The following is a 23,511-nucleotide window of genomic DNA, read 5'->3' on the forward strand; positions in this document are numbered from 1 at the left end:
CATCCCTGTTGTCCGACAGCAAGGCTGTCAATGGCAATGCATCAGCTCACATACAGCGATGGGCTTTCACGCTGGTTACGTATGACTACCAAAGGGCAAAAAACGTTAGTGGGAGTTGTGTACAGACCTCCAAACAGTAGTAGTGATGTTGGGGAGGGCATCAAACAGGAAATTAGGGGTGCGTGCAATAAAGGTGCAGCAGTTATAATGGGTGACTTTAATATGCACATAGATTGGGCTAACCAAACTGGAAGCAATACGGTGGAGGAGGATTTTCTGGAGTGCATAAGGGATGGTTTTTTAGACCAATATGTCGAGGAACCAACTAGGGGGGAGGCCATCTTAGACTGGGTGTTATGTAATGAGAAAGGATTAATTAGCAATCTCATTGTGCGAGGCCCCTTGGGGAAGAGTGACCATAATATGGTGGAATTCTGCATTAGGATGGAGAATGAAACAGTTAATTCAGAGACCATGGTCCAGAACTTAAAGAAGGGTAACTTTGAAGGTATGAGGCGTGAATTGGCTGAGATGGATTGGCGAATGATACTTAAGGGGTTGACTGTGGATGGGCAATGGCAGACATTTAGAGACCGCATGGATGAACTACAACAATTGTACATTCCTGTCTGGCATAGAAATAAAAAAGGGAAGGTGGCTCAACCGTGGCTATCAAGGGAAATCAGGGATAGTATTAAAGCCAAGGAAGTGGCATACAAATTGGCCAGAAATAGCAGCGAACCTGGGGACTGGGAGAAATTTAGAACTCAGCAGAGGAGGACAAAGGGTTTGATTAGGGCAGGGAAAATGGAGTATGAGAAGAAGCTTGCAGGGAACATTAAGACGGATTGCAAAAGTTTCTATAGATATGTAAAGAGAAAAAGGTTAGTAAAGACAAACGTAGGTCCCCTGCAGTCAGAATCAGGGAAAGTCATAACGGGGAACAAAGAAATGGCGGACCAATTGAACAAGTACTTTGGTTCGGTATTCACGAAGGAGGACACGAACAACCTTCCGGTTATAAAAGGGGTCGGGGGGTCTAGTAAGGAGGAGGAACTGAGGGAAATCCTTATTAGCCGGGAAATTGTGTTGGGAAAATTGATGGGATTGAAGGCCGATAAATCCCCAGGGCCTGATGGACTGCATCCCAGAGTACTTAAGGAGGTGGCCTTGGAAATAGTGGATGCGTTGACTGTCATTTTCCAACATTCCATTGACTCTGGATCAGTTCCTATCGAGTGGAGGGTAGCCAATGTAACCCCACTTTTTAAAAAAGGAGGGAGAGAGAAAACAGGGAATTATAGACCGGTCAGCCTGACATCGGTAGTGGGTAAAATGATGGAATCAATTATTAAGGATGTCATAGCAGTGCATTTGGAAAGAGGTGACATGATAGGTCCAAGTCAGCATGGATTTGTGAAAGGGAAATCATGCTTGACAAATCTTCTGGAATTTTTTGATGATGTTTCCAGTAGAGTGGATAAGGGAGAACCAGTTGATGTGGTATATTTGGACTTTCAGAAGGCGTTCGACAAGGTCCCACACAAGAGATTGATGTGCAAAGTTAGAGCACATGGGATTGGGGGTAGTGTACTGACATGGATTGAGAACTGGTTGTCAGACAGGAAGCAAAGAGTAGGAGTAAATGGGTATTTTTCAGAATGGCAGGCAGTGACTAGTGGGGTACCGCAAGGTTCTGTGCTGGGGCCCCAGCTGTTTACACTGTACATTAATGATTTAGATGAGGGGATTAAATGTAGTATCTCCAAATTTGCGGATGACACTAAGTTGGGTGGCAGTGTGAGCTGCGAGGAGGATGCTGTGAGGCTGCAGAGCGACTTGGATAGGTTAGGTGAGTGGGCAAATGCATGGCAGATGAAGTATAATGTGGATAAATGTGAGGTTATCCACTTTGGTGGTAAAAACATAGAGACAGACTATTATCTGAATGGTGACAGATTAGGAAAAGGGGAGGTGCAAAGAGACCTGGGTGTCATGGTACATCAGTCATTGAAGGTTGGCATGCAGGTGCAGCAGGCGGTTAAGAAAGCAAATGGCATGTTGGCCTTCATAGCAAGGGGATTTGAGTACAGGGGCAGGGAGGTGTTGCTACAGTTGTACAGGGCATTGGTGAGGCCACACCTGGAGTATTGTGTACAGTTTTGGTCTCCTAACCTGAGGAAGGACATTCTTGCTATTGAGGGAGTGCAGCGAAGGTTCACCAGACTGATTCCCGGGATGGCGGGACTGACCTATCAAGAAAGACTGGATCAACTGGGCTTGTATTCACTGGAGTTCAGAAGAATGAGAGGGGACCTCATAGAAACATATAAAATTCTGACGGGGTTAGACAGGTTAGATGCAGGAAGAATGTTCCCAATGTTGGGGAAGTCCAGAACCAGGGGTCACAGTCTAAGGATAAGGGGTAAGCCATTTAGGACCGAGATGCGGAGGAACTTCTTCACCCAGAGAGTGGTGAACCTGTGGAATTCTCTACCACAGAAAGTTGTTGAGGCCAATTCACTAAATATATTCAAAAAGGAGTTAGATGAGGTCCTTACTGCTAGGGGGATCAAGGGGTATGGCGAGAAAGCAGGAATGGGGTACTGAAGTTGAATGTTCAGCCATGAACTCATTGAATGGCGGTGCAGGCTAGAAGGGCCGAATGGCCTACTCCTGCACCTATTTTCTATGTTTCTATGTTTCTATACACCATACGACACCGGCCAGGCACCGAGAATTGCGCTGGTGCGCTCAGCAGGCTCCCACTGACCACCACTGAGGGGCATCGGAGCAAAGTGCTGAGATGGTCATGGCCGTTGACACCGCAAGCTCTCCTATCACAGCCCGCCAGATCAAACTCTGGACCAACAGAGACCCCCTCCTGTCCATGATAAAGAAATGTGTTCTGACTGTGGATTGGGCGCCTGCACACGGAGCGTGCCCTGAGGAGGTCAGGCCGTTTCACAGACGGATGGATGAGCTCTCCATCCAAGCCGACTGCCTGCTATGGGGCAGCCGGGTAGTCATGCCCCAGAAAGGAAGGGAAGCATTCATCAGGGAACTCCACAGCGAGCACCCTGGCATCGTGCTAATGAAGGCCATTGCCCGGTCTCGTGTATAGTGGCCAGGAATTGACTCAGACCTGGAACACTGGGTTCGCAGGTGCACGACGTGTGCCCAACTGGGCAATGCCCCCAGGGAGGCCCCACTCAGTCCATGGCCCTGGCCCACTACGCCATGGTCACGTGTTCACGTAGACTACGTGGGCCCGTTCATGGGAAAAATTTTCCCGATCGTTGTCGATGCATATTTGAAATGGATCGAGTGCATCATATTAAACTCGTGCACAACATCCATCGTGGTGGAGAGTCTACGTACAGTTTTCGCGATCCACGGCTTGCTGGACATTCTGGTCAGTGACAATGGCCCGCGCTTCACCAGCCATGAATTCCAGGAGTTTATGCCGGGTAATGGCATCAAACACGTCTGGACAGCACCGTTCAAGCCGGCTTCCAATGGCCAGGCGGAACGTGCGGTCCAAGTCATAAAACAGGGCATGCTCCGTATCCAAAGACCCTCCCTTCAGTACCGCCTATTGCGTCTCCTGCTGGCCTACAGGTCCCGCCCGCACTCGCTCACGGGAGTTCCGCTAGCGGAACTACTCATGCAACGCATGCTTAAAACGCGGCTGTCCCTCATTCATCCAGACCTGACAGACATTGTTGAGGGCAAGCGCCAGTCCCAAACCGAGTGCCATGATCGAAATGCAAGGGGGAGATGACCCGGTATTTGTTCTTAACTGCTTTGGGACCCAAGTGGCTTGAGGGCACCGTAATTGGCAAAGAGGGGAATAGGGTCATAGTGGTCAGACTAAACAATGGGTAGATATGCCGCAAACACTTGGACCAAGTAAAGAAAAGGTTCAGCAGAGAAACGGAGGAACCTGAGGAGGAGCATGAGACGTTACCCACACCACTGCCAGTGGATGAGCAACAAGGATAATCCACAGCATGCACAGTCCCTGCGGCCAGCCCGGACAGGCCGGAATCACCTCAGGTGATAGAGACGCATGCCGAGGCTCAGCCACCAGAGCCCCAACTGCGGCACTCCATAAGAGAGCATCGACCACCTGAAAGCCTTAACCTTTGACGCAAAAAGATGTGAGGGGGGAGGTGATGTCATGTATGTAACCTTCATACAACTGTAACCTTCATGTAACTGTAACCTTCATGCAACTACACTGTATATATGTCCTGGAAATGCACACCCTGACCACAGGGGGTGAACTTGTGGGAGACACTCCTCACCTGGGCACTCGGGTATTTAAAGGGAGGTCCCACGCAGGGTCATCACTTCTTGGTCCTGGAAATAAAGGAAGGTCACGTAGTGACCGTGTCTGCAGTACATGCCTCGTGTGATTCAGTAGCAGGGTGCAGGGACACCACAGCCTACATCTTGGATAAGCTCAAAATAATTTGGTTTTAAGTGTCAGGGTAGCTTTCTTAAAACCCATATTATATAAATATATAAAAATACCATTTTATACACTGAAGAATCGTCGCTGCCTGCAGAAAAATAATTTTACAAGATTGAGTCTTGCAATTATGATATTGTATCTTGATTTTCTCATTAGCTCTCAGTGCCATATAGGAACAGGAGTAGCCCATTTAGCTCCACCATTCAGAGAGATCAAGGCTGATCTGTAACTTAACTCACTATTTGGTCTTTGTCCCATATCCCTTAATGCCCCTGGTTAACATAAATCCCTAACTTATTGGTGGTTAGGTTTATGAAATAGCACTGCAAATATCTTGCAGTTCTGCATTTCAACGACATCACTTGTTGCAATGCCAACCCAACTTGTGCATCTCCTCTTACCTAGTTTAAGATTATTTTTGTACAACAAAGTAACTACCCATGTATTTTTAATATTAGCAAATTTTATTTTTGGAGAAACATTAATTCAAAATGTTTGGAACCTATTTTATGGCGGTACGAAGTCTATTTGCTTTGCCATCTCTTTGCAAACCTTGGCCTGGGATTCGAGAGTTAGATGACTTCCAGGGTGCATACCAGGACATCAACCAATTAGAGAAGAACACAGGCAAGACGAACTAATAATCTATTGTTATGACCACCTAGTTCCCAGCTGTATTTGAGGCAATGTAAAAATGCTCATCTATAGAGAGATAAATAGTTGGTGACCTGAAGAATGGCAGGTTCAGACTCACTATTGTATTCCTTAGACTTTGTATTAAAAACTGTATGAAACATGTAATGGTGATGTCAGCCCATGTTCATTTCACACTCCACAGCAGTGGAATTATGTAAAAGATCATTGGTTTGACTGGATTTTAGAAGAGTGAGAGAGACTTGGTGACATGTGGCTCTTTTAATAACAATCTGTGATTGACTGGCACCAAATACATATATAGTTCCAATGTCCTAGGGGGAGTGTTTGCTAGTGCTGTTGGGGAGGAGTTAAACTAATATGGCAAGGGGATGGGAACCAATGCAGGGAGACAGAGGGAAACAAAAAGGAGATGAGTAAAAGTGGAGGGCAGAGAAACCCAAGGCAAAAAACAAAAAGGGCCACTGAATGTAAAGGGGGTGCAGGAGGGGTCAAAACTAAAAATCATGGTTTAAAAACTAGTATTAAAACACTCTACCTGAACGCCGCAGCATTCAAAATAAAGTAAATGAGTCAACGGCACAAATCATTACAAATGGGTATGATTTGGTGGCCATTACAGAAACGTGGTTGCAGGGGGGCCAAGACTGGGAATTAAACATACAGGGGTATCTGACGATTCGGAAAGATAGACAAGAAGGGAAAGGAGGTGGGGTAGCTCTGTTAATAAAGGATGATATCAGGGCAGTTGTGAGAGACGATATTGGCTCTAATGAACAAAATGTTGAATCATTGTGGGTGGAGATTAGAGATAGTAAGGGGAAAAAGTCACTGGTGGGCGTAGTTTATAGGCCCCCAAATAATAATTTCACGGTGGGGCGGGCAATAATCAAGGGAATAATGGAGGCATGTGAAAAAGGAACGGCAGTAATCATGGGGGATTTTAACCTACATATCGATTGGTCAAATCAAATCGCACGGGGTAGCCTGGAGGAGGAATTCATAGAATGCATACGGGACTGTTTCTTAGAACAGTATGTTACAGAACCTACAAGGGAGCAAGCCATCTGAGATCTGGTCCTGTGTAATGAGACAGGAATAATAAACAATCTCCTAGTAAAAGATCCTCTCGGAATGAGTGATTACAGTATGGTTGAATTTGTAATACAGATTGAGGGTGAGGAAGTAGTTTCTCAAACGAGCATACTATGCTTAAACAAAGGGGACTATAGTGGGATGAGGGCAGAGTTGGCTAAAGTAGACTGGAAACACAGACTAAACGGTGGCACAATTGAGGAACAGTGGAGGACTTTTAAGGAGCTCTTTCATAGTGCTCAACAAAAATATATTCCAGTGAAAAAGAAGGGCGGTGAGAGAAGGGATAACCAGCTATGGATAACCAAGGAAATAAAGGAGAGTATCAAATTAAAAACCAATGCGTATAAGGTGGCCAAGGTTAATGGGAAAATAGAAGATTGGGAAAATTTTAAACAACAGCAAAGAATAATTAAGAAAGCAATAAAGAAAGGAAAGATAGATTACGAAGGTAAACTTGCGCAAAACATAAAAATGGATAGTAAAAGCTTTTACAGATATATAAAACGGAAAAGATTGACTAAAGTAAATGTTGGTCCCTTAGAAGATGAGAAGGGGGATTTAATAATGGGAAATGTGGAAATGGCTGAGACCTTAAACAATTATTTTGCTTCGGTCTTCACAGTGGAAGACACAGAAACCATGCCAGAAATTGCTGGTCACAGGAATGTGGGAAGGGAGGACCTTGAGACAATCACTATCACTAGGGGGGTAGTGCTGGACAGGCTAATGGGACTCAAGGTAGACAAGTCCCCTGGTCCTGATGAAATGCATCCCAGGGTATTAAAAGAGATGGCGGAAGTTATAGCAGATGCATTCGTTATAATCTACCAACATTCTCTGGACTCTGGGGAGGTACCAGCGGATTGAAAAGCAGCTAATGTAACGCCTCTGTTTAAAAAAGGGGGCAGACAAAAGGCAGGTAACTATAGGTCAGTTAGTTTAACATCTGTAGTGGGAAAAATGCTTGAAGCTGTCATTAAGGAAGAAATAGTGGGACATCTAGATAGGAATAGTGCAATCAAGCAGACGCAAAATGGATTCATGAAGGGGAAATCATGTTTAACTCATTTACTGGAATTCTTTGAGGATATAACGAGCATGGTGGATAGAGGTGTACCGATGGATGTGGTGTATTTCGATTTCCAAAAGGCATTCGATAAGGTGCCACACAAAAGGTTACTGCAGAAGATAGAGGTACGCGGAGTCAGTGGAAATGTATTAGCATGGATAGAGAATTGGCTGGCTAACAGAAAGCAGAGAGTCGGGATAAATGGGTCCTTTTCAGGTTGGAAATCGGTGGTTAGTGGTGTGCCACAGGGATCGGTGCTGGGACCACAACTGTTTACAATATACATAGATGACCTGGAAGAGGGGACAGAGTGTAGTGTAACAAAATTTGCAGATGACACAAAGATTAGTGGGAAAACGGGTTGTGTAGAGGACACAGAGAAGCTGCAAAGAGATTTAGATAGGTTAAGCGAATGGGCTAAGGTTTCGCAGATGGAATACAATCTCAGAAAGTGTGAGGTCATCCACCTTGGGAAAAAAAACAGTAAAAGGGAATATTATTTGAATGGGGAGAAATTACAACATGCTGCGGTGCAGAGGGACCTGGGGGTCCTTGTGCATGAATCCCAAAAAGTTAGTTTGCAGGTGCAACAGGTAATCAGGAAGGCGAATGGAATGTTGGCCTTCATCGCGAGAGGGATGGAGTACAAAAGCAAGGAGGTCCTTCTGCAACTGTATAGGGTATTGGTGAGGCCGCACGTGGAGTACTGTGTGCAGTTCTGGTCACCTTACTTGAGGAAGGATATACTAGCTTTGGAGGGGGTACAGAGACGATTCACTAGGCTGATTCCGGAGATGAGGGGGTTACCTTATGATGATAGATTGAGTAGACTGGGTCTTTACTCGTTGGAGTTCAGAAGGATGAGGGGTGATCTTATAGAAACATTTAAAATAATGAAAGGGATAGACAAGATAGAGGCAGAGAGGTTGTTTCCACTGGTCGGGAGACTAGAACTAGGGGGCAAGCCTCAAAATACGGGGGAGCCAATTTAAAACCGAGTTGAGAAGGAATTTCTTCTCCCAGAGGGTTGTGAATCTGTGGAAATTCTCTGCCCAAGGAAGCAGTTGATGCTAGCTTATTGAATGTATTCAAGTCACAAATAGATAGATTTTTTAACCAATAAGGGAATTAAGGGTTATGGGGAGCGGGCGGGTAAGTGGAGCTGAGTCCACGGCCAGATCAGCCATGATCTTGTTGAATGGCGGAGCAGGCTCGAGGGGCTAGATGGCCTACTCCTGTTCCTAATTCTTATGTTCTTATGTTATGTTCCAAGGTAGCAAAATCCATTTCCTTCCCCAGATGAAATACACTGAACATAAGAAATAGGAGCAGGAGTAGGCAATTTGGCCCCTCGAACTGCTCCTCCATTCAATAAGATCATGGCTGATCTGATCATGGATTCAACTCCACTTCCCAGGCCCGCTCTCTATAACCCTTTACTCCCTTATCGCTCAAAAATCTGTCTATCTCCACCTTAAATATATTCAATGACCCAGCCTCCACAGCTCTCTGTGACAGAGAATTCCATAGATTTACAACCCTCTGATAGAAGAAATTTCTCCTAATCTCAGTTTTAAATGGGCGACCCCTTATTCTTAGACTATGTCCCCGAGTTTTACTTCCCCTATGAGTGGAAATATCCTCTATGCATCCACCATGTCGAGCCCCCTCATTATCTTGTATGTTTCAATAAGATCACCTCTCATTCTTCTGAACTCCAATGAGTATAGGCCGAACCTACTCAACCTATCCTCATAAGTCAACACCCTCATCTCCGGAATCAACCTAGTGAACCTTCTCTGAACAGCCTCCAATGCAAGTATATCCTTCCTTAAATACGGAGACCAAAACTCAATGCAGTACTCCAGGTGTGGCCTCACCAGTACCCTGTATTCTCTGACTTCTCTGCTTTTATACTCTATCCCCCTGCCAGTAAAGGCCAACATTCCATTTGTCTTCCTGATTACTTGCTGTACCTGCATACTAACTTTTTGTGTTTCATGCACAAGGACCCCCAGGTCTCTCTGTACTGCAGCACTTCGTAATTTTTCACCATTTAAATTATAATTTGCTTTTCTATTATTTCTGCCAAAGTGAGTAACCTCACATTTTCCCACATTATACTCTATCTGCCAAATTTTTGCCCACTCACTTAGCCCGTCTATATCCCTTTGCAGATTTTTTGTGTCGTCCTCACAATTTGCTTTCCCACCTATCTTTGTATCATCAGCAAACTTGGTTACATTAATTTCGGTCCCTTTATCCAAGTCATTAATATAGATTGTAAATAGTTGAAGACCCAGCACCGATTCCTGCGGCACCCCACTAGTCACTGTTTGCCAACCAGAAAATGACCCTTTTATCCCGGCTCTCTGTTTTCTGTTAGTTAGCCAATCCTCTAACCATGCTAATAAATTACCCCCAACCCCGTGGGCTCTTATCTTGTGCAGTAACCTCTTATGTGGCACCTTATCGAATGCCTTCTGGAAATCCAAATACACCACATCCACTGATTTCCCCTTATCCACCCTGTTTGTTACATCCTTAAAAGAACTCCAGCAAATTTGTCAATACTGTTCCATTTGGCTGAAACCAGTGCCATTCTGAGGCTCCTATCATGTTACATCTGAAATAGTAAATGTGGATTGCAGTGTGCAGCCTGCAGACCGTACTTATAATGCAGGCTGTGCATCACTTAGCCAGGAAGAGAGCTCTGTCCATGTTTACAGTGTGCTCTGCTTCCTGGCCAATAGCATTTTAATGTTTCAAGTCGTTAAATAACTTAAAATTTTATTCATACCTACAAAGCATTTAAATTTAGAGGCTGTAGCTTGAGGCTGGTGGTTGGGCTGTTGAAGATACTTTCTCTATTTCTTGTCTCTAATTGCATTGCATGTAGTCAGTCCATCTGATAAGGCAACTGTACAGATTGAAATAGATGGTTTTCATTGAAACACAGCACCATGCATTAAATCCTCAAACTGGAAAGTGAAATGCACAACATTGGAAAGATAGGTGTTTTTTTTTAGCACTGATGGAGAATTGCAGCTAAAACGTAAATCTTTTTCTTGCAGCTAATCATTAATTGCTCAACCATTGGTTGCCATGCCTTCTGTTGCCTAAGCCCTAAGCTCTGGAATTCCCTCCCTAAACCTCTCTACCTTTCTTTCCTCCTTCAAGACACTACTTAAAACCTACCTCTTTGCCTGCCCTAATTTCTCCTTATGCGGCTCGGTGTCAAATTTTTTATCTCTCAATACCCATGTAAAGTGCGCTATATAAATGAAGTTGTTGCTGAAGGTGCTGACTGACCTGTGATTTCCCAACATTTCTGTGTTATTTATCATTTCCAGCAACCATGGTTTTTCTTTTGATCATTAGGTTATATTTTGAGTAGTTTTACCCTGTTGGATTATTTTTGGCTACTCCGTCAGTGTATTGAAAATCAATTAAGGCAGTAATTACTAAGGGAAGCTGTAAGTTTTTAATGCTGACAGGTTTATCCCTTTCTATTAGACTCCTGACTGCATTTGGCTAAAATCCAGTCCTACTGTTTTCATGGATGACTGAGGCGGAGTTGTGATGTTCCGTGCAGAAATCAAAATGTTGAGAATGGTCTCGGGCAAGAAATGCGCATCAGCAGCTTGTAACCATTAAGAGATTGATTCTTTTTCTCTTGTGGGTGCTTTTGCATATCTTCTTTCATGAATAAATTTTGTTTTTTTTCCTATTGAGGGACAATCTGAAAGATAAAGGCAGGAATAATTTCACTAAATTAAAATAATTGAGCAATGCGGGAGATTGGATTATGAAGGAAACAAAAGGGATGTGGGTTAAAATAAATCTGAGGGCATGTAGAAAAACAAATGATGAAGGTATGGGTTTGCACTGGTCTCTAAGTTGCCCCTCGACATTTAGAGAGCATAAAATGTGCACCAGGATGTGACCTGTAACCCATATTTTAAAGTGCATGAAACTGAACTAAGGGAATGGCAAACTAATGGGCCAGTTTCATGGCACATTTTGAAAGTAGCTTTGCATCTGCTCAAACTCTGGTATAAAGCCTTGGAACATTTTACCATGTTAAAGGCGCTATATAAATGCAAGTTGTTGAAGTCACTCAAATCCAATTCTGCCGAGTGGTGCGAGTTCAATTTGTCTTACTCTTTTGGCTTTGCACAGTCTGCAAACTGGGGCAACACACACATTTCAAAAGTGCCCAAGGGATCACTTTGAACAAAAACAGAAAAATCTGGAATTACTCGGTAGGTCAGGCAGCATCTGTGCAGCAACAGAAGTCAACCTTGGAGGAAGAATCTTCATATTTCCAGCATTTTTCTGTTTTGTTTTCAGATTTCCGGCATCTGCAGTAATTTGCTTTCTGATCATTTTATAACTTTTCAATGTATTCATTCCTTTGTTGAAGTTATTTTGCAGCAAATAAAATTTAATATTGATGAATGTAAAATATTATACAGGCAACTCACGATTATCGGGGATTGGGCTATTCCGGGTAAACGATTTTTCCGTTAGGCTGAGTCTACATTTTAAAGTTAAAACTTTAATCAATCAATATAATCAGCTACAAGCAGCAACAAAAGATAGACATTACCAGCATGCATGTACAGGTTCTGTGCCTGGAACCCGGTGCCGGCCCTGCCCCCATCCCAACGTCAGCGGCAGCCGCGAGAGACAGCGGCTGCAGCAGCGTGCACACACACACACACACCAGCAAAGCAAGGGCAGAGAAGGGTGATTTTTACGGCGAGTGAGAGAGAGTGTGTGAGAGAGAGAGAAAATGAGCAAATACAAATGAGCACAGTGGTTGGAAGGCGATTTTTCCAAATTATTTGGAGATATCTTTTCACTTGTTAGCAACAGAATTTTAAATTCCGTTACAACGGTTTCCCATTAGATCTGTGTACAGATAATCGAGAGTTGCCTGTAGATAGATTGAAAAATGTGGGACAGTGAATCGAATTGAATTATCACAGATTATCACAGAGGTGCTTAGGGACTTGGGAGTAATTGTGGACTCATCACTTTCAATGTCCAGATAATATAAAAAATCCTGTTGAAAAGATGATCGAATGTTGGGATTCAGAATTGTAGAGTACAAGCTGTGGGTTTACAATACACTGGTTGGACCACATTTAAAATCCTGTGATCACCACATCACAAAAAAGATATAGAATTAAAAAAGGTACAGAAAAGAGCAGCAAGGTTGTTCCCCAAATGTGAAGCGATGAGGTATGTGAGGAAAGGTTAGAGAAGCTTAACCTTTCCAGTTAGAAAGAATGTGGTTAAGCAGGAACCTCATGGAAGTACATAGAGTCCCAAATGTTTTTTTTCTACAGCACCTATGGATAAAGGAAGCATTAAGTTAATATATAACTGTATAGGCAAAGGAAAGTTTGTTTCTCTCAATTTCAACACCCCATTTCTCCAACTCTGTAGTAACATTGCTCATCTCTGACCTCCCTCCCTGCCTCCAGTGTCTTCCTCTCTTCCTCTCTGCATATCCTTCCCCATCCCAAAGGGTATTTGTCACTCTGTCTTCTCACTGGTCAACAGACTTGCAGACTTTCCCTTACTCGTTCTTGTATGTCCATGCTTGCGCTCACTTACTTTCTCTTGTACGCTCTCTTTCTTTTATTTCTCCCTCTTTTTGTTTTCCTTTTTTCTCCTCTCTCTTTGTAGGCCATGCACCAATGACCTTGGAGTGATCGGGGGTGCTGCAAGATGGTTTCTAGCAATTACAGTCTTATACTTCAGAGATGGATTCCTACAGATGTGCACAGCCCTGGTATCGGGATTGTGAATGGGGCATTAGGTGGTAGTTGTGACGTACTGATGATTTTGGGTAGGAGGAGAGGAGAAAGACTGCACCCAGAATCCAGGAGGACCAGTTGGTTGCTCCTTGAGTGGGAGGGGAGAAAGTTATTGGAACTAAATTTGTGGTAGGGAGAGAATTGGTTATGATGACCAATTTATGGTAGAAGGTGATTGGAGAGAAAATTGAAATGCAGGAGAAAATGTTGCATAAAATACTTGTTTTCTACTATTTATACAATTTTGTCATTACCAATAAATATACAAAAAGCTAGCAGTTAACTAATGAGGAAGAAGGAAATTGGCCAACCCGATTAGTTTGTGGCACAAGAAATGTTATTATAGGGATGTTATGATAGATATAGCAGACGGCCTATTATAGAAATCACAGAATTAAATTCTTGCATTAGCAATTGTAGAAGGCCCGGCTTCCAGTTTATTGTGGTTTTGTTGTATCCCAAGTTACGTCAACATGAAATAATTCTCTGCTGCCAAGAAACTTATTACAGAGAAGTACAACTTTCAGAGTAGAGTCAAAAGCGAGAGATCATAATGTTTGAATTCATACTTTGACTAGAATTTAAGGATGAATCAGATTGGGAGTGACTGTGATTGGTGGAGCTGTGCCTGAATCAGGTCTGTTGATCCAAGCTCCAATACATAAATGCATTCAGATCAAATTCCATCTGAAAATAGTGAGAACACAGCAAGGCAAAAATGTATTGCTTTCTCATTATGAATGTGTATAAATAGTAGAATGCTGCACCATTGAGAAGGGAGGAAATAACACGAATTATGAATAATAAAGCACTCTGTCCCTGTCTCTCATGCTGTCTCAGTCAGGCTCTGTGCATGTCTTACACACTCCCACAGGTTATAGATGGAGATAATTTATCGTGCTTTAATTATGAAGGGCGCTCAAAATAAAGTGGAATGCATGTAATGAAAAGTTTGTCATCAGTTGAAATTAAGAGCCTTAACCTTGTGCAACATAATGTGCTATAGATAGCAGTACAAGTCAATAACCAGCTGACGCTGTGGTCTTCTGAGTTCAGATATTAGCTTTGCTGTCTGATATCGTAGTAGACACTAACTATCCTTTGAAACGTTTGCTGAAATAATTGAATGTCAACCCTTGTTGAGATTTTCATCAATGGCCATTAGGAGGCAAATAATGACTACAATAATTCTTAATTAATGACTATTACCTGTTTGAGCTATGGTACAAGTGCATTGGCAGTACAATTAAAGCTGTATTACAAATTGGAAAGTGATTCAAATCCTTTTAAACTGGCTGCCTTTCATTTCTGTTAGTGGTCTGTATTTTGATCAATACAGAACTATTCCTTGCAGTTAAATGTCAGGGAAAATGAAGTCATAAATAAAGCATTGAACGGAAGTAGAGAAACTACGAATGTGGAGCTAAGTATTGAATATTAAACAATGTAATTGTCTGGCATTAAGAAGGAACGAAACAACTTGGTTAGCATCTTTCACGTCCTCAAAATATCCCAAAGGATTTTACAGCCAGTGAATTACATTTCAATTGTAGTTGCTGTTGTTTTAATAAGGACATAAGAAATAGGAGCAGGAGTAGGCCATATGGCCCCTCGATCCTGCTCCGCCATTTAATATGATCATGGCTGATTCGATCATGGACTCAGGTCCACTTCCCTGCCCGCGCTCCTTAACCATTTATTCCCTTATCGTCTAAGAAAATGTCTATTTGTGTCTTAAATTTATTCAATGTCCCAGCTTCCACAACTCTCTGAGGCAGCAAATTCCACAGATCCACAACCCTCTGAGAGAAGAAATTTCTCCTCATCTCAGTTTTAAATGGGCAGCCCCTTATTCTAAGATTATGCCCTCTAGTTCTGGTCTCCCCTTTCAGTGGAAACATCCTCTCTGCATATACCCCGTCAAGCCCCCTCATAAACTTATACATTTCGATAAGATCAGCTCTCATTCTTCTGAATTCCAATGAGTAGAGGCCCAACCTACTCAACCTTTCATCATAAGTCAACCCCCTCATCTCCGGAATCAATCTTGTGAACCTTTTCTGAACTGCTTCCAAAGCAAGTATATCCTTTTGTAAATATGGAAACCAAAACTGCACCCAGTATTCCAGGTGTGGCCTCACCAATACCTTATGTAGCTGTAGCAAGACTTCCCTGCTTTTATACTCCATCCCCTTTGCAATAAAGGCCAAGATACCATTGGCCTTCCTGAACATTTGCTGTACCTACATACCACCCTTTTGTGTTTCATGCACAAGTACCCCCAGGTCCCACTGTACTGCGGCACTTCGCAATCTTTCTCCACTTAAATAATAACTTGCTCTTTGATTTTTTTCTGCCAAAGTGCATGACCTCACACTTTTCAACAATTATACTCCATCTGCCAAATGTTTGCCCACTCACTTAGCCTGTCTATATCCTTTTGTAGATTTTTTGTGTCCTCCTCACACATTGCTTTTCCTCCCATATTTGTATCATCAGCAAACTTGGCTACGTTACACTCAGTCCCTTCTTCCAAATTGTTAATATAGATTATAAATAGTTGGGGTCCCAGCACTGATCCCTGCGACACCCCACTGGTTACTGATTGCCAACCCAAGAATGAATCGTTTATTCCTACTCTCTGTTTTCTGTTAGTTAGCCAATCGTCTATCCATGCTAATATATTATCCCCAACCCCGTGAACTTTTATCTTGTGCAGTAACCTTTTATGTGGCACCTTGTCAAATGCCTTCTGGAAGTCCAAATATACCACATCCACTGGTTCCCCTTTATCCACCCTGTTGTGGGCAAAGCACCTGTACTCGCTGACTTACATTGGCTCCTGGTCTGGTAATGCCTCGATTTAAAAAAATTCTCATCTTTGTGTTGAAATCCCTCCATGGCCTCGCCACTCCCTATCTCTGTAACCTGCTCCAGCCCTGCAACCCTCCCAGATCGCTGCGCTCCTCCAATTCTGGCTTTTTGCGCATCCCTGATTTTAATTGCTCCACCATTTGTGGCCATGCCTTCAGCTGCCTAAAGCTCTGGAATTCTCCCCCTAAACCTCTCCTCCTTTAAGATGCTCCTTAAAATCTACCTCTGGCCAAGCTTTTGTCACCTGTCCAAATAACTCCTTATGTGGCTCAGTGTCAAATTTTGTTTGATAATTGCACCTGTGAAGTGCCTTGGGACGTTTTACTACATTAAAGGTGCTATATAAATGCAAGTTCTTACATCAAACTGACAGAGAATTTATCTTGTAGTTAGTCTTGTGCAGCCATCCTCTACTGTAAACACGTGTAGAAATATATATGTAATTAGCTTTTGAAGAGTAGATGGTACATTATATCTGGTCCCTTTGGGACATGGGCTCAATTGCAGCCTGAGCGGGACTTTATGCCCTATTTATAATGACAAATAGAGATCAGATCAGATCATGTCAAAATCTGTCATCTATTTGTTCTTAAAGCTATTTGAACTATGAGCTCTGAACGGACACTGGAGTAAACCAGATCCATATTGCGGTAGACCTCACATTTTTAATGATTCAGTTGCATTACTAGTATAAATTGGCAGCAGGTTTAGAACCAGAATTCGTCAACATGTTTTTCTTTTTCCTTTTCCTCATCTTCCTCCACTCTGCTTCTTGTCTCTTCCTATATCATCAGCCGACTCTCTTTGACATTGCGGAACATCTACAACAATCTTTTTAATGGTAAACTTCCTGAGTTATTGCTTGTGGGAGGCAATAGCAGGAGTAGGACTTGGCTCACAGGCATTGAGACCAGGTGCATGTGCAAAGCAGAAGAAATATTGACCTGTGGTTCCCAGGAAAAGAGTAGAAGATGCAGGAAGAGGACAGAACTGAACCCCCAAGTGCCTAATTCTCTTTGCTGACTCGAGCCAATATTTATTTATTTATATCTGCCAACAAATTGTTAAAAGATACAAATAGACAACTACTGAATAAATATCACCACAAAAATAAGCAGTTCTTCTATACTTTTTTAATTCATTCGTGGAATGTGGGTGTCATTGGCAAGGCTAGCATTTATTGCCCATCCCACTGTATCGCGAGGCTATCGCTGGGAGATGTGAATTTGAAGAAGAATGCTGTACTCCATCCGTGACTGACGTCAAAAAGGAATTTCTGAAGCAATGCAGAGAACAGGCACCCCAAGAGGCAATTTCCGTGTTTCAAGGATTACCCTACTTTCTTTGATCACAGTATTTAGCTGTGTGAGAACATTTGCATTACATTAAGCGTTTAAAAATGTGGGCTCTGCTTCGATCAATCTGTTCAAGAAAATTTTACATTCTGATAGCAACTGAATTATAATGCCCAGAATCGCATTTGCTTCTTTGAAATGCGTTCCTGTTATGACTCCTGTACATTCACCACCCCAGCACCAATCTGCAACAAGTGGTGATGTCAGTGGCATTCATTCAGCAATCTCAATTTCCCCATTGATTTTAATAGGGGTGGGGTGGAGCTAGATGTTCTGCTCTTTCGACGAGGGAAAGGGCAGAGGTATCAGGAAATTCTGATGTGGAGAGAGTAATGACCTGAGTCTCGTGCCATAATTTCCTGGAAATAGTAATGGCGTGGGCAGTAGTTGCAATTTCCAGTGAATTCCAACCCTTCGTGGTCTGATGGCTACTTGTTGCTCATTGGTGCTTTTGTATTTTTAATACCTTTACAATTGGGTATTTGGTAACTAAATAGATATGTAGTTATTTGAATCAATCATGGAATTTTTTTGTCCTTTGGAATTGTAATGCCCTGAGATTCGATGCCTCTGGGCAATGTTTTCTAGCATGATACCTTTGGAAAGCCTTTTAATTGCATAGGTGAAGTTTTAAAAACCTATCATGGGCAAGCAAGATATCTATGCCCAGTGAGTATGTGCAAATTAATCATTTTTCAAAGAAACATCTCCCAAATGGGCAGTTTCATTGATCTGCCCATTCACGTCTGCCACTTGTGATTTTTCCTGGCTCAAGTGATTCTGCATTGGCTTCCTGGAAGCTTCCAGGTAAAACCAAAATGGCAGCTGCCATTGATCTCAATGAATACCCGCTGGGAAGGTTTTTATACTGAAAATATACCCCAAGCATTTCCTTTGCCTTTAACTAATATTTAACATCAGATTAACACAAGATACACATTAGCTCATGTAACCATTTGAGGTTTATAATGAATGATTAAGATATTCAAGATAAACAAAGTCCCAGCAAGGGTAATGATTTTAATTAAGTACTAATAGATTAAAATATTCCATTGAAAAGCATATATAGCAATGGGAAAAGTACTTCTCTCAAATTTGCATTCAGAAGTGTCAAATGCATTGAAGCAAATCTCATCAAAAGTTACCCTATTAAGACTAACAGAGCTACTCCCGAATCGTACATAATGTGAACCACAAGGCCTGATCTGCTTTGCATACCTTTAGGAATATGCTAGGTCATAAATATTGTTTAAAAAGATGAGGGGAGCAGCATGCTGAAACATGTGGGGTTGGGCGGCATTAGTGGGAGGAACAAGCAATATTAGAGGAATCCCTGTTTGGTGATTAGAAGAGCTGTTTATTCCAGTTCTTTTGAAACCTGAATAAAAATTATTTCCCGTCCATTGTAGCTAAACTTTGTTAACTAACAGGTGGCCTTTTGGTGTACTTGCGTGAGAAGTGAGCGTTTAATTGATACTTGGAGCTATGCAAAGTTTAGAAAATAAAACTCTAGGCCTTGGTAAAAAACGGGTTCTTTTTCCCCATGTTAGTTCAATGGTTGTGTGTACATGCATGTGTGTGTGTCTATATAAGAGTGCATATGTGTGTGTGTCATATATATATATATGTGTCTGTGTGTCTGTATATGTGTGATTCGTGTATATTTTTATCCAAGATTGGGCTCCTCTCCCATCAGCACACCCACAACAATCAATCCAAAAAGAGTTTCATCCGTCAATTTGATGGGCGACTCCATCAGTTGAATGGAGTAGAATTAGAGGTGTCAACTTTAATTATTTGTGCTGACATGACAATTGGAAAGTAATCGGACTGCACCAATTGTTCCATCGGTTCTCGCCAGTAAAATGGCCACGTAGCTTCTGACTTAATTGAGTTTGTCTGTGCCATCTCTGTGGAATAAAGTTTGAGTCAAAATAAGATTCAGCTGTGGGGGTGTTCGTTAGAACTGGCTTCTGGGGTCAGCAAAGCATTTCAATTGTCAGGGATGTTAGTCAGGCAGAGAAAATTGAACCTGAATTCTTTTCCGCTGACAGCTTGAGAACCAGGAGACACTCAAAGCGATGTTCAAGAAAGCAGAGTCTGAAATCAATGGCAGAGTTATTGAAGCAATGAAGAGGACAGAGGATCCGCTGCAGCGACAGCGCACGCTGGTGGAAGAAGAGAGACAGAAGTACTTGGTCGATGAGGAGAAAATAATACAGCAACTGTGGTATGTCAGCTAACTTAAAACAGTCAATAATTGCAATTTTTTTTAGCATGCTCCTTCATCTTTTTTTATTTTATTTATGAGTTAGTTCTTTTCCCTGCAGCATCTTCATTTTTTGTTGATTGTTGTTCTCTTGTTTCAGACTGCAAATCTACACAGTTGTTTTGAGTTGATAAATGTTCTCATTTTCTTTCAAGAAAAATGTTATGGCAGTGATGAAACTGAGAGTGAAGTGACATCCTCTCATGCTTCAGTGGGTGACTGCACTCAACCCATGCAAAGCAAGAATGTTCCAGTTCAGTCACTGGTCTATGCCTCGTTAGTTGATGTGATGTGGGGCAGTAGTATGGGTGCTTTGGCTGGTCTCATTGTCCTGGATTAGGGTGAAGAACATCAAGCCTTTTGCTCCAATGATCAATGTGGAAGTCAGTTGAGAATAGGATTGGGTTTGGTTTTGATGCTAACTGTAGTTGAATAGCCTAATGTGATAGTTGGCCATTTGAAAGCTACCAGCACACATGAAACCCTATCCAAGCATGAATCAGGAAACAAAGGGAGAAAACTGGAGGGGGGAAGAAACTGAAATGCTACTGCAATAAAATAACATTAATGCTACAAAGAATCAATTACTTTTTTCTGATTGTCAACTTCAGGCAATCGTGACAGTGCTTTGGCTACTGCAGAAGTTGTTCAAAAGCCCCACATAGTGTTTTAAGAACATAAGAAATAGGAGCAGGAGTAGGCCACCTGGGCCCTCGAGCCTGCTCCGCCATTTAATAAGATCATGGCTGATCTGATCATGGACTTAGCTCCACTTCTCTGCCCGCTCCCCAAAGCCCTTTACTCCCTATTGCTCAAAAATCTGTCTATCCGCCTTAAATATATTCAATGACCCAGCCCTGACAACTCTCGGGGGCAGAGAATTCCATAGATTTATAACCCTCAGAAGAAATTCCTCCTCATCTCAGTTTTAAATGGGAGGACCCTTATTCTAAGACTATGTCCCCTAGTTTTAGTTTCCCCTATGAGTGGAAATATCCTCTGTACATTCATCTTGTCGAGCCCCCTCATTATCTTATATGTTTCGATAGACTCACCCCTCAGTCTTCTGAACTCCAATGTGTATAGGCCCAACCTACTCAACCTATCCTCATAAGTCAACCTCTTCATCTCCAGAATCAATCTAGTGAACCTTCTCTGAACAGTCTCCAATACAAGTATATCCTTCCTTAAATACGGAGACCAAAACTGAACACAGTACTCCAGGTGTGGCCTCACCAATAACCTGTAGAGTTGTAGCAGGACTTCTCTGCTTTTATACTCTATCCCCCTTGCAATAAAGGCCAAGATTCCATTGGTCTTCCTGATCACTTGCTGTACCTGCATACTCACTTTTTGTGTTTCATGCACAAGGATCCCCAGGTCCTGCTGTCCTGCAGCACTTTGCAATTTTTCTCCATTTAAATTATAATTTGCTTTTCTATTTTTTTTCTGCCAAAGTGGATAACCTCACATTTTCCCACATTGTACTCCATCTGCCAAAGTTTTGCCCACTCACTTAGCTTGTCTATATCCCTTTGCAGATTTTTTGTGTCCTCCTCACAATTTGTTATCCTACCCATCTTTGTATCATCAGCAAACTTGGCTACATTATACTTGATTCTTTCATCCAAGTCATTAATATAAATTGTAAATAGTTGAGGACCCAGCACCGATCCCTGCGGCACCCCACTAGTCACTGTTTGCCAACCGGAAAATGACCCATTTATCCCGACTCTCTGTTTTCCATTAGTTAGCCAATCCTCGATCCATGCTAATATATTACACCCAACCCTCATGCAGCAGCCTCATCTTAACAACACAATTATGATTGAAGATAATGTAGTTTGATATTTGTAGAGCACTGCTTGATTCTAATGAGAACATAAATGTCAATCAGTGTGCATCTCTGCTTCATTTGTAGTTATAGGACACAAATTTGTGTTACAGGGACTTCAACCTTTTTCGCTTCTGCTGTTTATAGCTATATAAAAAGCCACAGCGATTCCTTTAAGAATAATTTAATGCAGTGATATAGGGCTGAATTTTAGCACCCAAATATGTTTGGGTTGAGGTCAGATTTAAGAACTTTTTAAAATCTGAAACCCGCCCACTTAACGGAGGCGGGACAAGGGGCGAACAGCCAATCTGCTCCCGGGAGGTGAGTTGACATTTTAATTATTTTAATGAGGCTGTCAGCCTCTGATTTTACAGTGGCTGGCCGGGTGTCCCAGGCCTCGGGTGTAGTGTGTCTGTAAAGCATGCACTCCCATGTTCCGCCACCAGGGAGTACATCCCCTGAAGTCCCAAGGGATCCCAGCATCCCTTGGGAGCACTGTATATAAGCCGGCCCCTAAGGCCTGTTCCTCAATCTGGAGTGTCTTAATAAAGGCTGAGGTCACTGTTACTTTAACCTCCCTGTGTGCAGTCTCATTTGTGTTAGGAACACAATAACTGGCGACGAGAATACGAATCCAACGCAAAGATGCAGCAAACTCTGGGCATCCTGGAGAAGTTCTCGGAAGGTGAGGACTGGGAAGCCTATGTCGAACGGCTAGACCAGTACTTTGTAGTCAACGAGCTGGACGGAGAAGGAAGTGCTGCAAAAAGGAGAGTGGTCCTCCTCAGGGTCTGCGGGGCACCGAACTACAGCCTCATGAAGAATCTTCTGGCTCCAGTGAAACCCACAGATAAGTCATATGAGGAGCTGTGTACACTGGTTCGGAAGCATTTTAACCCGAGGGAGTGCGTGCTGATGGCGAGGTATCGGTTCTACACGTGCCAGCGATCTGAAGGTCAGGAAGTGGCGAGCTACGTCGCCGAGCTAAGGCGACTTGCAGGACAATGTGAGTTTGATAGCTACCTGGAGCAGATGCTCGGAGACTTTTTTGTACTGGGCATTGGCCACGAGACCATCCTACAAAAACTTTTCACTGTAGAGTCAACGACCCTCATTAAGGCCATTGCGATAGCACAGGCGTTTATGTCCACCAGTGATAACACCAAACAAATCTCTCGGCACACAAGTTCATAAATTAACTGGAACTGTGTTTGCGAGTAGAAATGTACAGGGCAGAAACCACGAGTCTGCAACTGGCAGCAGGCCTCAGGTGACCCAGATGACTGAGTCCCCAACAAAGGATGAATGCAAGGCAATTCACGCCTTGTTGGCGTTGTGGAAGCTTCCATTCAGCCTATTCATGCCGCTTCAAAGGATATGTTTGCAAGAGCTGTGGAACAATGGGGCACCTCCAATGAGCTTGCAGATGAGCTGCAAGCTCTGCAAAACCTGCGAACCACCACGTGGCAGAGGAGGATCGGTCCATGGTGGATCAAAGCAATTTTGAGCCTCAGAGAGGAGGCAGATGCTGAAGTACACGGGGTGCACAAATTTTCGACGAAATGTCCACCTATAATGCTAAATGTAAAATTGAATGGCTTACCCGTAGCCATGGAACTGGACACTGGCACTTGCCAATCCATCATGAGTAAAAAGATGTTTGAGAGACTGTGGTGCAACAAGGCACTCAGACCAGCCCTGAGCCCCATCCACACGAAACTGAGAACGTACACCAAAGAGTTCATCACTGTCCTGGGCAGCGCCATGGTCAAGGTCACCTACGAGGGCACGGTGCACGAACTGCCACTCTGGATTGTCCCAGGCGATGGCCCCACACTGCTTGGAAAGAGCTGGCTGGGCAAAATCCGTTGGAACTGGGATGACATCTGAGCGCTATCACATGTCGATGAGGCCTCATGTACCCAGGTTCTTAACAAATTTCCTTCCCTTTTTGAGCCAGGCATTGGAAACCTTTCCGGGCGGAGGTGTGGATCCACATGGTCCCAGAGGCACGACCCATTCACCACAAGGCGCGAGCGGTACC

The 23,511-nt window shown here is 43.0% G+C and overlaps 1 protein-coding gene across 14 annotated transcripts in view; it reads left to right on the forward strand.

Annotated features, from left to right (window-relative positions):
- Nucleotides 1–23,511, forward strand: part of LOC139264638 (sickle tail protein) — an 801,407-nt gene that overhangs the window by 724,813 nt on the left and 53,083 nt on the right. For all 14 annotated transcript variants that reach the window (XM_070881417.1, XM_070881420.1, XM_070881418.1 and 11 more), the window contains one exon: nucleotides 19,416–19,591. In XM_070881417.1, the coding sequence (XP_070737518.1) occupies nucleotides 19,416–19,591 (176 nt within the window). The remainder of the gene's footprint in view (nucleotides 1–19,415; nucleotides 19,592–23,511) is intronic.

The sequence above is a fragment of the Pristiophorus japonicus genome, chromosome 5, assembly GCF_044704955.1.
Source record: "Pristiophorus japonicus isolate sPriJap1 chromosome 5, sPriJap1.hap1, whole genome shotgun sequence".
Lineage (NCBI taxonomy): Eukaryota > Metazoa > Chordata > Chondrichthyes > Pristiophoridae > Pristiophorus > Pristiophorus japonicus.